Raw genomic sequence first — 12357 nt, 5'->3', positions numbered from 1 at the left:
AATGTATATGCCTTGTGTGGTGTCTCTCTCCCATCTCCCCCCGCCCCCACATGCAGTAACTTCTCTCCATAGTAGAGATGCTGTGAATTGCCCCCAGTGGAAAGTGTTGCCATTTGATACTCAGTAGTTTGCTGTTTCCTGGGTTGAGGCATGTGGTGTGGATTTCTGCTGCTGAGCTCAGAGACACCTCATGTAAGACATTTACCCCTTGAGTCATATGTCCTCACTGCAGAGTCACAGACGGCACTGGTGCTACTGGGGGAAGAGACAGGCGTTCTCTTCTGGATAGCTGTGGGCCCAGGCTTGGAGCTGGTCATGGAGAGCTGGGCCTCACCCCTCTTTTCCTATACTAGCTGTGGTCAAGTGGCAACATCAGTGCTGGCATGGCAGCCGAGACACACAGTGGGCTCCCCTACATGTCCTGGCTTCCCAGGGATCCCTGCGCTGGGATTTCTCCTCTGGCTTGGAAACTCAGCTAGGATTGCCTGGGAATGGTTGCAGGTGGGATATGCACATAGGACACTCTGACCCTGCTGGCTTCATCTCTTAGGGACCTCAATCGGAATCGGATTCGGCTGATAGAGGGCCTCACGTTCCAGGGGCTCAACAGCTTGGAGGTACTGAAGCTTCAGCGAAACAACATCAGCAAACTCACAGATGGGGCCTTCTGGGGACTGTCCAAGATGCATGTGCTGTAAGTGCGACCGGGCTCCTGGTGTTGCTAAGGATTGCTGTGTGATCCATGCACCATGTATATGTGTAAGCATTCAGCTGAGCACTAGGTGTGGAGCGGGACACCAGTGCCCAGCCCCTCCTGTGAGGGATCCTTCAAGACTTCAGCTAGACCCAGCCCCCTTCCCTTTGTGACTTCTCCTGGGCCCAACTCAGTGTCTTGGGGACTGGGCCAAATCTGAGGGTATTTTCCGAGCAGATCAGGAAATCCACTGAAGTCCCCTTGGGGGATGTTTCAGCGGACTGAGTTAGATAAGTTGGTTAATGGAGATGGAGTAGGGGGCCATTTTGCCAGGCCTGCCCCCTGCAGCCTGCATCCACTGCCCCTGCCCCTGCTTCCTCGGTGAACGTGCAGAACAGACCCCTCCTCACATCCTCTCCACTCCCACATCACAGGAAGTCCCTTCTCTCCCCATCTGAGTTTGACAGTCTTTTTTGAGGTGCAGCTGGGCCAGAAATGTAGAGCTCATCCTAGGAGATTTATTTCTGTCTTGTGAACTAATCAAGACCCTGGGTGCAGATGTTCAACTTTTATCAAGGAAGCATTCTCTTCGGCCAGATGTGCACAACAGCAGAATGGGCTTGCCTGCGCAGTCACGTGAAACAGCAGGGCAGCATACAGGAAAGGCTTTTTAAACATTAACATTTATTTTTAATCAAAAGTAATGCATCTGCATAGTTACATAAAAATCAGATAGTAAAGAAAAGCTGTCACTGCCACCCCAGCCCCTTCCCTGCCACCCCCTCATTCTCTCTTCACCCCAGTTCTTCTCCCAGGAGACAGGTACTTTTAAGCCTTTCTCTTTTTGGTTTTTCTGCTTTTAGCTTTGCTGGTTGTTCCTTCCAAGTTAATATACTGACACCACTGTCTTTACTTATCCACTTGCTATTTCCTGCTTTAGAGTCAGTGATGTAACTTGCTCATGACTGCCCCTTCTCCCTTCCAGTCTGGGCACATTATATCATGACTTGTATGTCCTTTACTGGTTTTCTTGGCAGTGGAAACCAACTAGGCCCAGGTCCATCCACGTATTGTGCTGTATCACTCTGAGCAGCATCTCTGCATGACCAGCCCTCCCTACCCTGTGAACAGTGAGAATGTTTCCCGCAGCTGGGCTTCTTGCTCTACTCATGATCCACCCTCAGTTTTACATATTCAAAAGAGTTTTCACTTGACCTCCTTAAGCATGTCATTTTGGACTTGGAAATCCAAGGTGGTCACGTGCTGGGTGGACTGAAGTCTAGAGAGAATTCTCAGAGGAAAATGAGGTTTAGCACCTACCATTTGGTTTTTATGTTGAACAAATTGAGACTGATGAGCTCCCTCAGAGGTTATTTATACATGAAGTACTTACCTTTTGAGCAGTGGTGGAGAGAAAGATGGAAAAACACAAAACTTGGTTACCCAAAGCCCTTGTAATACTGAAGACGGAACAAAATTTGAGTTAGGGACTTTTGAAGAGGCAATTGCTTGGGCTCACACTGTCCTTCCTAGCACACATTGTGTCAGGAAGTGGGGTGCTACATGCTCACACACTGGGCTTGAGAGTTCAGGCCAGCAGTGTAGTAAATCCTAATGTCCCCTTGTTTCCTTCTCATAGTGACCCCATGGAGTCAGTGCTCCTGAATGTCTCCATGTTACACATCTGTAGGTTTATTCAGCCAGCAAGCTGCAATATTAGGATTTAAATCTATGTAGTCTGACACAAGAACTAAAGTGAGTCTCCTAGCACAGTGGCACAGAGTCCAGCCTTTGGTAGCCAGACCTGGGCTTGAATTAATTCTGGCGCCTCCCCTACTGGCTAAGCTGTGTGAAGTCTTAGACAGGTTACCTGGCTTCTCTGGGCCGCCTGTTCTTCTCATGGAAGATGGGAGTGCTAATAAGAGCCGCCTCCTGTTCTCTCTCCTTTCCATTCCTTCAATGGGCTTTGCCCTTGCCTGGAACTCTCATGCCCATTTGTTTGCCTGGGTCACTTTTTGTTTTGTTTTTGGTCGTAATGGGGTTTTGCTGTGTTGCCTATGCTGGTGTCAAACTCCTGAGCTCAAGCGATCCTCACGCTTTGGCCTCCCCAAGTACTGGTATTACAGGCATGAGCCACCACACCCCACCCTGGTTCACTTTTACTCAGCCAAAAAAGTCACTTGTAGTCACTCCCTCTTGCCCGCTGAACATTCCGAGTCAGCTTTGGCATGTGCCCTCATCCGTTTCGACATGCCTGTCTTCTCCCAGCCCCACTCCCATGCATGTGTGCTAGTGGACTCCACGGTTCTCTCGTGCACTGTTCTAACCTGGGTGCGACCACAGTGTCTGGTGCGGCGTGGCCATTTGTTTGCTGTCTGTCCAGGGAAGGAGCAAAAGTCCCTCTTCATCGTGCACACGGCTGTCGTTGCAGGCACCTGGAGTACAACAGCCTGGTGGAAGTGAACAGCGGCTCGCTCTACGGCCTCACGGCCCTGCAGCAGCTCCACCTCAGCAACAACTCCATTGCTCGCATTCACCGCAAGGGCTGGAGCTTCTGCCAGAAGCTGCATGAGTTGTAAGTGTCCTCAGCTCTGAGCTGTGACAGTGTTTTTAGACACTGCTTGGAGATGAAAGTGCTAGGCCTGGTTCATTCCACCACACAGTGGCCTTGGGGAGGGCTCAGAGACAGGGAGGCCAGTGGCGTAGCCCTGTCCCCAAACCAGCCAGGCCCAGAGTAGGACCCTCAGCAATTTGAGCCCAAGTCCCTTCCTGATCTCCTCTCCACCTCCTCTGCATTTGGATTAGCAGGGGCTCTAGGAGTAGCATCTAGGTCCCTGCAGGGAGCCTCGGCCCCCAAGGCCCTGTTGGGCTTGGAGACAGTTCCAAGGTAGAAAGTTCCTGGGGAAGGGCAGCTACAGCAGAGTGCTCACAGGAGCCATTCTGAGAGTGACCACCATGCGCTTTTTCAGCAAGGGAGTCATTTGGGCTCAAACGCAGGCAACTTTGAGTAAGTCAGCAAAGCCGAGAGATGGTGACACAGTGACTGGAAGAATTTGCATCCTAGGAGTTGCCACCTTCCTTGCTGTAAACGAGTGGCCTAGGCTCTTGGCCCCTTCCTTTTCTGCATGTTGCACCACAGTGGCCTGATAGCAGAGGCTACCGTGCAGTCGTGTGTGCGCGCTTGGTTCAGAGATGCGTCTTCCTCTTGGAGGAAGGTCCTTTTGGAGATTGTCAGACAGGGCTCCCAGGTTGAGACTGAGAACTGAGCTTGTCTTGCCCATAGTTCTGAGATTAGTAGTGGCAGACTGTCCCCTGGATAGGGAGGGGCAGTGGCCCTGGCCACCCCCTCACGTCAGTGTGGGGTTGACAGTGAACGCAGCACTCCTAAGGACTCGGAGAACATCTTCACAAATATGTGGTTTGTGTTTTCACTGTCCTTTCCATTTGATATGCCCCACTGCAGTCCACGAGGTTTCTTTATTTTTCACAAGAGTTGGGTCGGCTTTCACTTTTTTGTTTTGTTCTTCCTTTTCTAGGCTTGGCCATAGGAAAAAGATTCACCCACTGAAGTGAATGATTGTTAAGAGTGCCAAGTGTCAGTTTGTCCTGTCTCTCTCTCTTGACCTCACTGGGCATACTCAAGGGGATGTGTGAATCTAATATAGATTCTTGCAGCTGGTGTTTGTGTCTGGTCTTCTGTGTTCTCTCTCTCCCCGTCCTTCCCTCCCTCCTCCTCTTTCCACCCCCACGCATGGACTTGGAGTTTTTATTTTGGTGAATCCATCATTATCTGATGCAAAACACAGTGGTCCTGCCTCTTTCCTCACTTTCCTTGGATTCTGTGAGTGTTAACCCTTTGGGTTCAGCTTCTGTGCTTCAAGGCACTGCAATTGTGCATTACATGTGGTGCTGGATGGCTCCTTTCAGGCTCTGTACTCAGGCTGTGACCCCACCAGGGAACTCCGGGTTTTGTTGGTCAGGGCTGGGAGCTGTGGGAAGCAAGAGAGGTCTTTTAAGTCCCCGAAGCCTGAGCCAGTTCAGTTCCTAAAGTCGGGAGCCTTCTTCTGACTCACCAGTGTGGCAGCCCCAGTTAAAGGCATGCTGTCTTCTGCAGGGTATGGGATCCCCTCTCTGGCTGGTGGGAAGCATGAAGCCCTTTTCTGTGGCCTCTAGAAGGGGCAGCAAAGGTCACAGAAGTGTGCTTGAGCAGTCCTAGCAGTTTGTGCCATATCCAGGTAACTGGAGAGCCAGATTTGGGATTCTTCCCAGCGTATGTTTTCCACTCCTCCTTTAAGCTAAATTCTTTAATTGCAGGTGAGGATATGATTTTATCTCCTGCCAGGTCTGTGCAACTGACAGACAAGCTGACTTATTTGTCCAGGAGGGAAAGAATGCTGCTCCCTGCCGTCTTTAAAAACTCATTAATCTTCTTTGAATTCATTTTCTTTTTTCCTGTCCCAGCCCCGATTTTTCATTTTTCAACGATGGATGACCAGTGTGTCACATAATCAACCCAGAGGTGCAGGAGTGCTGAGAGGAAGCTTTGATTCTGAGGCTCGGGCAAAGCATATGGTTTTACTGCCTGCAGTAGGGGATCCTGTTCTGAGGCCCATGTGGATGGGGGCAGGGAGACCTGGGCAGGAGCCTCCCACCCAGGGGGAGTTGCCCAGCTAAGGCATGAGGCACAGGTGTGGCCATCCCAGGCAGGGGCTAGTGGTGCCCTCTGCTGGCCATTGCAGGGAGTGTGACTGGGGCTCTCTGGCTTGCTGCTGAGCCATGTCCAGAATCCCAGGCTTCTGCTGTCAGAGGTCTTTGGTAGTCTGAATCAGGAGTAGCCTTGGACAGTAGCGTGAAGGCACTAGAGCTTGAGAGTTCTTGTAGTGTCATGACCTTGTGTGTAGTCTTCACAGTTTAACAGCCACCCTGGCCCCTGTGACCTACTCATCCATTCTAGGGGTCAGACTAGTGTGTTGGGCACTGATGAGTTTCTAGCTGCATGGGCACTTTTACTCCCTAGGATTCTGTGTGTGTGTGTCTGTGTGTGCGCGTGTGTGTGTGCATGTGTGTGCATGTGTGTCGTTTCCCACTGAAACCCAGCCGCTGTGGCCCGATTTCCAGCAGGGTGGGGTTGGGGGCAGCCACGCTAGATGGTGACATTGCTGCTCTCCCTTTCTGCAGGGTCCTGTCCTTCAACAACCTGACACGGCTGGATGAGGAGAGCCTGGCTGAGCTGAGCAGCCTGAGCGTTCTACGCCTCAGCCACAATTCCATCAGCCACATTGCAGAGGGCGCCTTTAAGGGACTCAAGAGCCTGCGAGTCTTGTATGTCTCCCACTACTGACAGAATGAAAGGGTCCCTGGTCGGGAGAGAATAGAGCAAATCAACTGTTTAGTTGACCTCCATTTGCGTTGGCTTCAAGTCAGAATTGGATCCCAAGCTGGCTTGCTCTGTGTGCAGAGTCTCAGACTTTTATGTAATCTACTGAAAAATAACTGGTTAAGCAGAAGAATCTCTCATTCCCCCAGGATGGTGCCTAGAGAGGGATGGTGTCTCTTAAAAAGTACTTATTCTCAAGCAGTGATGCCCACGTTGCGCTGGACGGGATGCTAGCTCCTGGTGTTGGGAAAAGCTTCCCCACACTGAGCGCCTGGTGCCAGCCTCTAGTCAGGTAGCCGTGGGGTCAGTCTTTCCTGTCTTGAGTCTTCATTTGCAACTTCCATTTTTAAGTCCTGAATATTTTTTCTCTAAACCATGGGAATGCTGTAGTATGTCTCTCATCCTAGCATTTGAACTTCTTTAGCATAACCTGTACCAAGATGCTTCCTTTCCAGAAGCAGCACTTAGGGAATCCTGTGTCTCTCCTTGTACCTCATCAGGGGTCAGTTAATAAAGTGGAGGTGATAGTGCTGTTTCCCTTGAAGTCCCTAATTAGACGGATTGGCAAAAGTGGCTGCAGGATGCTTTTCTGAGACTTGTATAAAACTTTTCCATGGTTGGCTTCGTAGAACTTCCAAGCAGCTATCAGCATAAAACCCCCAGAGATGGGTATATGGTTTTCAGAGGACAGTGATGGTAGGTTCTAGGGTCTCCTTCCTAGGCATAATCCACTGCACAGAGAGGGGTCTGTTCCAGTTTGCACTTGCACCTGGCAGAGCCGGCTTTAATGTGGAGCTGTTGCTGGGGAGTGTGAAAGAGGCTGGAGCCAAGCTATTCAGGCCAGGTCAGACTGTGAGCCCATGCAAGGCCTGAATAACAAGGCTGGGAACATTCAAATTGAATGGGCCAGAAAGGAGAGAAAAGCTTTGGCAGCCAGGGCTAGGAGCAGGGAGACAGGCACACAAAGCCACAGCCCCGGGTCCCTGGTTTTATTGAGTATGCAGATGAGAGGAAGGAACCCATTGAGAGAAGAAGTCCCTTCCAGCAGCAGAATCTCCACTCTGTGAGCTTCCTGCTGTAAAAGAAAGGTCACCACCAGCATTTCACTCTTCAGCCAGAGCTGCCCTTCCTGCTGGCAGCCTTGATTCCTGCTGCAGCTTCTCACAGGAGCCAAGAGCTCCTTTTCTGTCCCTGGCCTGTGTCTGCAAGGGCTCAGGAGGGGGAAGTTTAAGAACCAAGGACCTCATGGAAAGTTGGAGAGGGCAGAACGTGTGCAGGGTTGGGGTCCGGTCACCAGGTGTGATGTCTCGCCTGGGTACTGTGACCTACTTCTGGAAGCTGGGAGGCCATTGAGTCATCGGCCATGGGATTTGCATTGTTGGAGGCGCCTGGGCTGAGGAGTTGGCCTCATCCCTCCAATCCTGGCGAATGGGTCACAAGTCTGACTGACTCAGCACCCAGATGTCCTCCCTGGCTCACAGTCAGCGCCCTATAGGCCTTGGGAGGAGATGGACTCTGGGCTCCGGACCCACTGGCTGGCACATAAGGGCCCACGGGCAGGCCCTGTGCTTGCTTCCATGTGCTTTCTGCAATTTCTCAGTTACGTCCAGAAAAGGGACTCTGGTTGGTATGAGGGCAGATGGGGAGCCTTAAGGAACTTTCTGGGCTGATACTCACTGCCAACTCCAGATATCTGCTCTCTGGGGGCAGAGTACAAAGCAGGTTGTCTGTACCACCTCCCTTCCCTGGAGTGCGGCCTCCACAGACAGGCAGGCAGCAGGTGGAGCTCAGGGAAGCTTCTTGCCTCAGGCATGTGTCATCTGGTTGGAAGGCTGAGAAACAGGGCTTCCCTCTGTCTCTCCACCTTACATCTAGACTGTGCCTCCAGGGTGACTTCAGGGGACTTCAGCTTCTGAGCAGCAGGCTGGGTGGGAGTTTGCTTTCCCTCCATGCTCAGACTGGACTCATGGTGAGCTGCTTTCTGTCCTTTCCCCAGGGATCTGGACCATAATGAGATTTCAGGCACAATAGAGGACACGAGCGGCGCCTTCTCAGGACTGGACAGCCTCAGCAAGCTGTGAGTATCCACGGCATGGAGCTCTGCCAGCGAATGCATGGGAAGACACTTCTGTGGGAGACGTTTCTCTGGTGCCCCCCACACCTCTCTGTGGTGGAAAAGAGCTGGCTCCATGCTGAGCTGCTTTTGTTTGGGGAGAAGAGTTTGAAGAAGAGAGCAGGGGACACCCCACTTCTCGATGGCCGGGGGTCTTCTTCCCGACCCAGGCCTTGGGTTCTTGGGGACTGACTACCTGGCGTTTGGTGGCCTGGTGGAGCTTCCCTTGGGCTTCACTCACAACTCACTTGAAAACTGCGGGATTTGCCATTGCTCTTTGTACAAAGGAGTCTTGCCCTGCTACTTAGTTTCTTGGAATTGTGGGAGTTGTATAAAGCTCAGTAAGCTGTGAGGGTGTGGGGCTCCTGTCAGGACTTCCATCATTAACCATCATCTCAAATGGAAACAGCATTTCCAAGGGTCATAGTAGCAGCTATTTTGAATGTATGGTTTGGGGTCTTTTTCTTTTTTCCTAGCTCCTAGATTTTGCCAGTTAATCTGCCAAGCGCGTGTGTGTTATATCTAATGATCCCGTGAGGGTAGTAGTCTTTGTTAGGCAACCATTTTATACCTGAGGAAAGAGAAGTGATGGGATTTTGCCCAAAACTACACAGCTGTCAAGTGGCAGGATCCAGATTTGCTCGTTTGGCTCCAAAGCCCACATTTTCTCCCTGTCGGCCCACCCTGTTTACTTTGCATGTCACTGGCACTTTCTGTAGATGCCATCCAAGGACCGTGCAGGGGGTGCTGAGTAATTATTACTGTTTACTGGCATCTCGGAGGGAAGCCTTGGAGGAAGGCAAGACAGAGGGGACAGTTGCCACTCCATTCCCCCAACCCGTCCCCAGTGACGGGGAGCTCAGCAGAGTGCGAGTGTAAAGTAAATATTTGGAAAGCCCGAGTGGAGCCTGTGGTACGGAGAGTCTTTCTGTACGGTAGATGCTTCTGATTTGTTCTGAAAAGTGTGGTTTTTTGTACCTTTGATGGGTCTGATTGGGAATAAGCTCTTTTGGCTGTCTGAGGAAGCTATTTCTTCTTGAGCATCCTGTACTCCAGCAGCATGTCAGAGATGCTTGTCAGTGTTTCTTGTCCTTGTTGTCTCTCAAACAATGCTCATTTTCTGCAGCCTTTAACCTGTAGTACTTGGCCCCTTTTTATCCTGTACAGAGCAAACCTGGGAAGAGCTAGAAGTACCAAGTGGGGTGGGGCAGGGGCCTGTTCTTAGCAAGAGGAGCTCCAGGCCTGGGACGGGGCTGCTAAGGTGTTCAGCACCGGGGCTGCCCCTTGGCATGAGCCTCCCTGGCCTCAGCCATAACTGACTGAAGGGTGAAGGTGGGGAGTGGGCAGCACTGCCAGGTTCCACTGGGGTATGTCCCTCCAGAGGAAACTGGAGCCGTCTCCTGGGTGTTATGGCTTCCGGGAGGCTCTGTCTCACTCAGAAAGTAGGGCCCGTGAGGTGCACCTGGCCCTGGGTCCCCTGGGTTCCAGTGCTGCATGTATCTACCGCGGCCTTCCTGAATGTCCGCATCTCCTTTGTCCACCTGCTAGACCAGGCTCAGCACTTCCACCTGAGCCCCAAGAGGTCAGCCCAAGCCCTTGCTTTCCTCACTCACATAATGTGGTGGGCTCCACACTGAGCTGGCCCTGAGACTCCTAGGAACTTGTTAAAATCCAGGCCTCATCCCACCCAGCCACTGAGTCAGCATCTTGGGGCTGGAGACTCTATGTATCTTTGAAAAAGGGCAAGAGAGAAAGACATGCATCCAGTTGGGGAAGCTGGGACAAAAAATAAACAAGAAATCCTTAATATGATTAAATATATGCAATCACTTACTTACATGTGATGCTATCATGGGTATGTTGCAAAAGAAAGAAAACAAATCCTTTTCTTCTTGGACTAAGAAAGAAAATGGTACGATGCCTGTGATTTGGATTCTGTAAACTCCTGCTGAGTTTGAGAATGGGCGGTGGCTAGAGGTAGAGATGAAGTGAGATTGGCATAACTGGAGTATTGTAGGTATGTGACGGGCACTTAGGGTTCAGGATACTACTCTGTCTACCTAGCATGGTATGTGCAGATTTCCACAGTAAAAGGGAACCGGAGAAGTAAATATTTCCCATGTGATCCTGGTACACAGGGTTACATAAGTGCTGTGTTTGGCATATCACAGGTGTTGCGTCTATGTTTGTTGAATGAAGGGAAGGACAGAGGAAGAACCCAGGGCCTCATTAGTCCCCTCCTTACTTGTCTACTCAGAACGTTGGCAGGCAAGTTGTGCTGTGGCTGTGGCTGAGAGGAGTAATCACAGACAGCACCGTGTTGCTCCATGGGAGTGGCCCGATCTGGCCTGTTGGGATCCACTGGAAGTGGGGTGCACGGAGAAGAGCTGCCCCCGCTCTAGAGCAGTTGATCCGTCCTTTGGGGGGTGCAGCCAGTGCCATTAGCCCCTTCATCTGGTATGGGTTTGTCTTTGGAGAGCTCGAGGGGCTGGTGTTCAGGGCCTGCCCTAGGGTGGGAAGGTACAGACCCCTGCCTTTGCTGAGTTACTCAAAGACCTTGGGTCCTTTCCACCATGCCAGAGGTCAGACCTAAATTAAAATGTTTTCCAAGAAAGGAAGATGTGAGCAGCAGAGCCATAAACGGCCTCTGTGAATTTGGGGTGGATGCTGACCTGCCCTTAATTTTTCCAGCTGTCGAACAGCCGTGTTGGAGAGTTACTCACACTGGAGCTTCCTGGCAGGGCGAGAATGTTCCCAGACCCCAGCACATGCCTTTCTTCCTAGCTTGTCTGGGATTCTTCTGTAGACTCACCCCAGGACCTTTTTCCAAATGGTTGTGCGGTTCCCCAGCTGGGGCCTCCATAGTGGCACAGAGTCAGTACACGAGAGGGAAGGGAGAATTTCTGGATCCCAAATTACAGGCAGAGAGGAGCAGTTAGTGACCTGGGTAGTGAGTGTCTGCCCCGTGATTCCAGCTGGCTCCATGGCATTCCTTGGAGGGAGGGGCCGAGTCCCACACTGGGCACATGGGAAGGGGCATGTTTGGGGGAACTTGGAGAGCTGATGTGAGTGCAGACTCCATCCCTGCCTGTGGGGTATGCCGGTCCTGCAGTGGAACTCATTGTGTGTGTGGGTGGGTCAGGGGGAAGGCTGGTGCACATGCCACAGCTACTCTCAAGGACATGAGTACAAGGTACTGAGCACTGCCCCCGGTACCTGCCACTTGCTTTGGCAGGTGCTGACCAGGCCTTTGGAGCTGTTGGCTGGGTTGGCCAGGAGATGAATGGGAGGTTTGACAGGTGACCCCCGGAGCTCGCTTTCTGCTTTGCTTTGGTGCTTGGGAGGTCCAGCCAGCTGTTCCTTCTCTGGGACAGAAATAGTGTCCTCCCAGCCCACAGTCCTCTTCTCCTTTCTCCTCACAGCAGCCTTTTATTAGAGCCATCCCAGTCTGCTGACTGCAGCTCCCCACCCCAGCCCCCGATATCTGCTGGGGAAGGTTAAGGACCCTGCTTAATCCACCAATAGGATGATTAGTTCCTGCGTAATTGAGAATTTGAGAATTTGTTTTATTGCTATTGTCACCATTAAAAATAACTGCCTGCCCTCCTTGTAAAACAGGTCAATGTGACTAATATTTAATGGATGAAATAAAGCACAGCTTTTTCCTGGATTTCGTTTACAGGAGATTTCACTAAACAGTTCAGTGCGTTTTTACTGGGACCTGGGGCACACAGTGCCTGGGCCGGGGGAGCTGAGTAAGTGTAGAAGTTGGCAGTGCTCTCTGAAGCACTCAGGGTTGCAGTGCCTCATGAGCTGTTATTTGCTAGTGAGTTTTGTGGTTAAAGAGCCTAGGTTAGCATGGCCACTGGGTTTTCTATGCATTTGGTTTATTTGTTTTAAAATAAAAGTTTTAGACTGAGAGAGGTTGTGGAAACTCTTTAGAATACGATTGTTTTCACATTCGTGCATATGAACTCAGAGAGGAAAAAAAAGGCAGAGGGTCTCTGGCCCGTTTGCCCCATCATCCTCCGGAGGCAGGAAACAGAGCTTGCTTTGTCTGAGGGCTGAGCTCGAGTTAGCTCTGGGGTCGGCCTGAATGGAGGTCCCCAGGGAGGGAGACTGTTTCTGATGAAACGGAGGATCATCAGCCCCTTTGGAGTGGTTGCCCCGGAA

At 51.4% G+C, this 12357-nt stretch overlaps 1 protein-coding gene across 5 annotated transcripts in view; it reads left to right on the top strand.

The window, feature by feature from the left end:
• The window catches only part of LRIG1 (leucine rich repeats and immunoglobulin like domains 1), a 122393-nt gene that overhangs the window by 87231 nt on the left and 22805 nt on the right, over nucleotides 1–12357 (top strand). For 3 of the 5 annotated variants that reach the window (XM_035276057.3, XM_002758530.5, XM_035276058.3), the window contains 4 exons: nucleotides 551–694; nucleotides 3126–3269; nucleotides 5873–6016; nucleotides 8068–8148. In XM_035276057.3, coding sequence (XP_035131948.2) covers nucleotides 551–694; nucleotides 3126–3269; nucleotides 5873–6016; nucleotides 8068–8148 — 513 coding nt within the window. Of the gene's footprint in view, nucleotides 1–550; nucleotides 695–3125; nucleotides 3270–5872; nucleotides 6017–7326; nucleotides 7671–8067; nucleotides 8149–12357 lie in introns of those variants that run through there. The other 2 variants (XM_035276059.3, XM_054245845.2) reach the window with 2 other exon arrangements.

This window comes from Callithrix jacchus, chromosome 15 (genome assembly GCF_049354715.1).
Source record: "Callithrix jacchus isolate 240 chromosome 15, calJac240_pri, whole genome shotgun sequence".
In the NCBI taxonomy this organism is placed as follows: domain Eukaryota; kingdom Metazoa; phylum Chordata; class Mammalia; order Primates; family Cebidae; genus Callithrix; species Callithrix jacchus.
The sequence above is the reverse complement of the archived record's forward strand: the minus strand, read 5'-3'. Positions and strand labels throughout refer to the sequence as shown.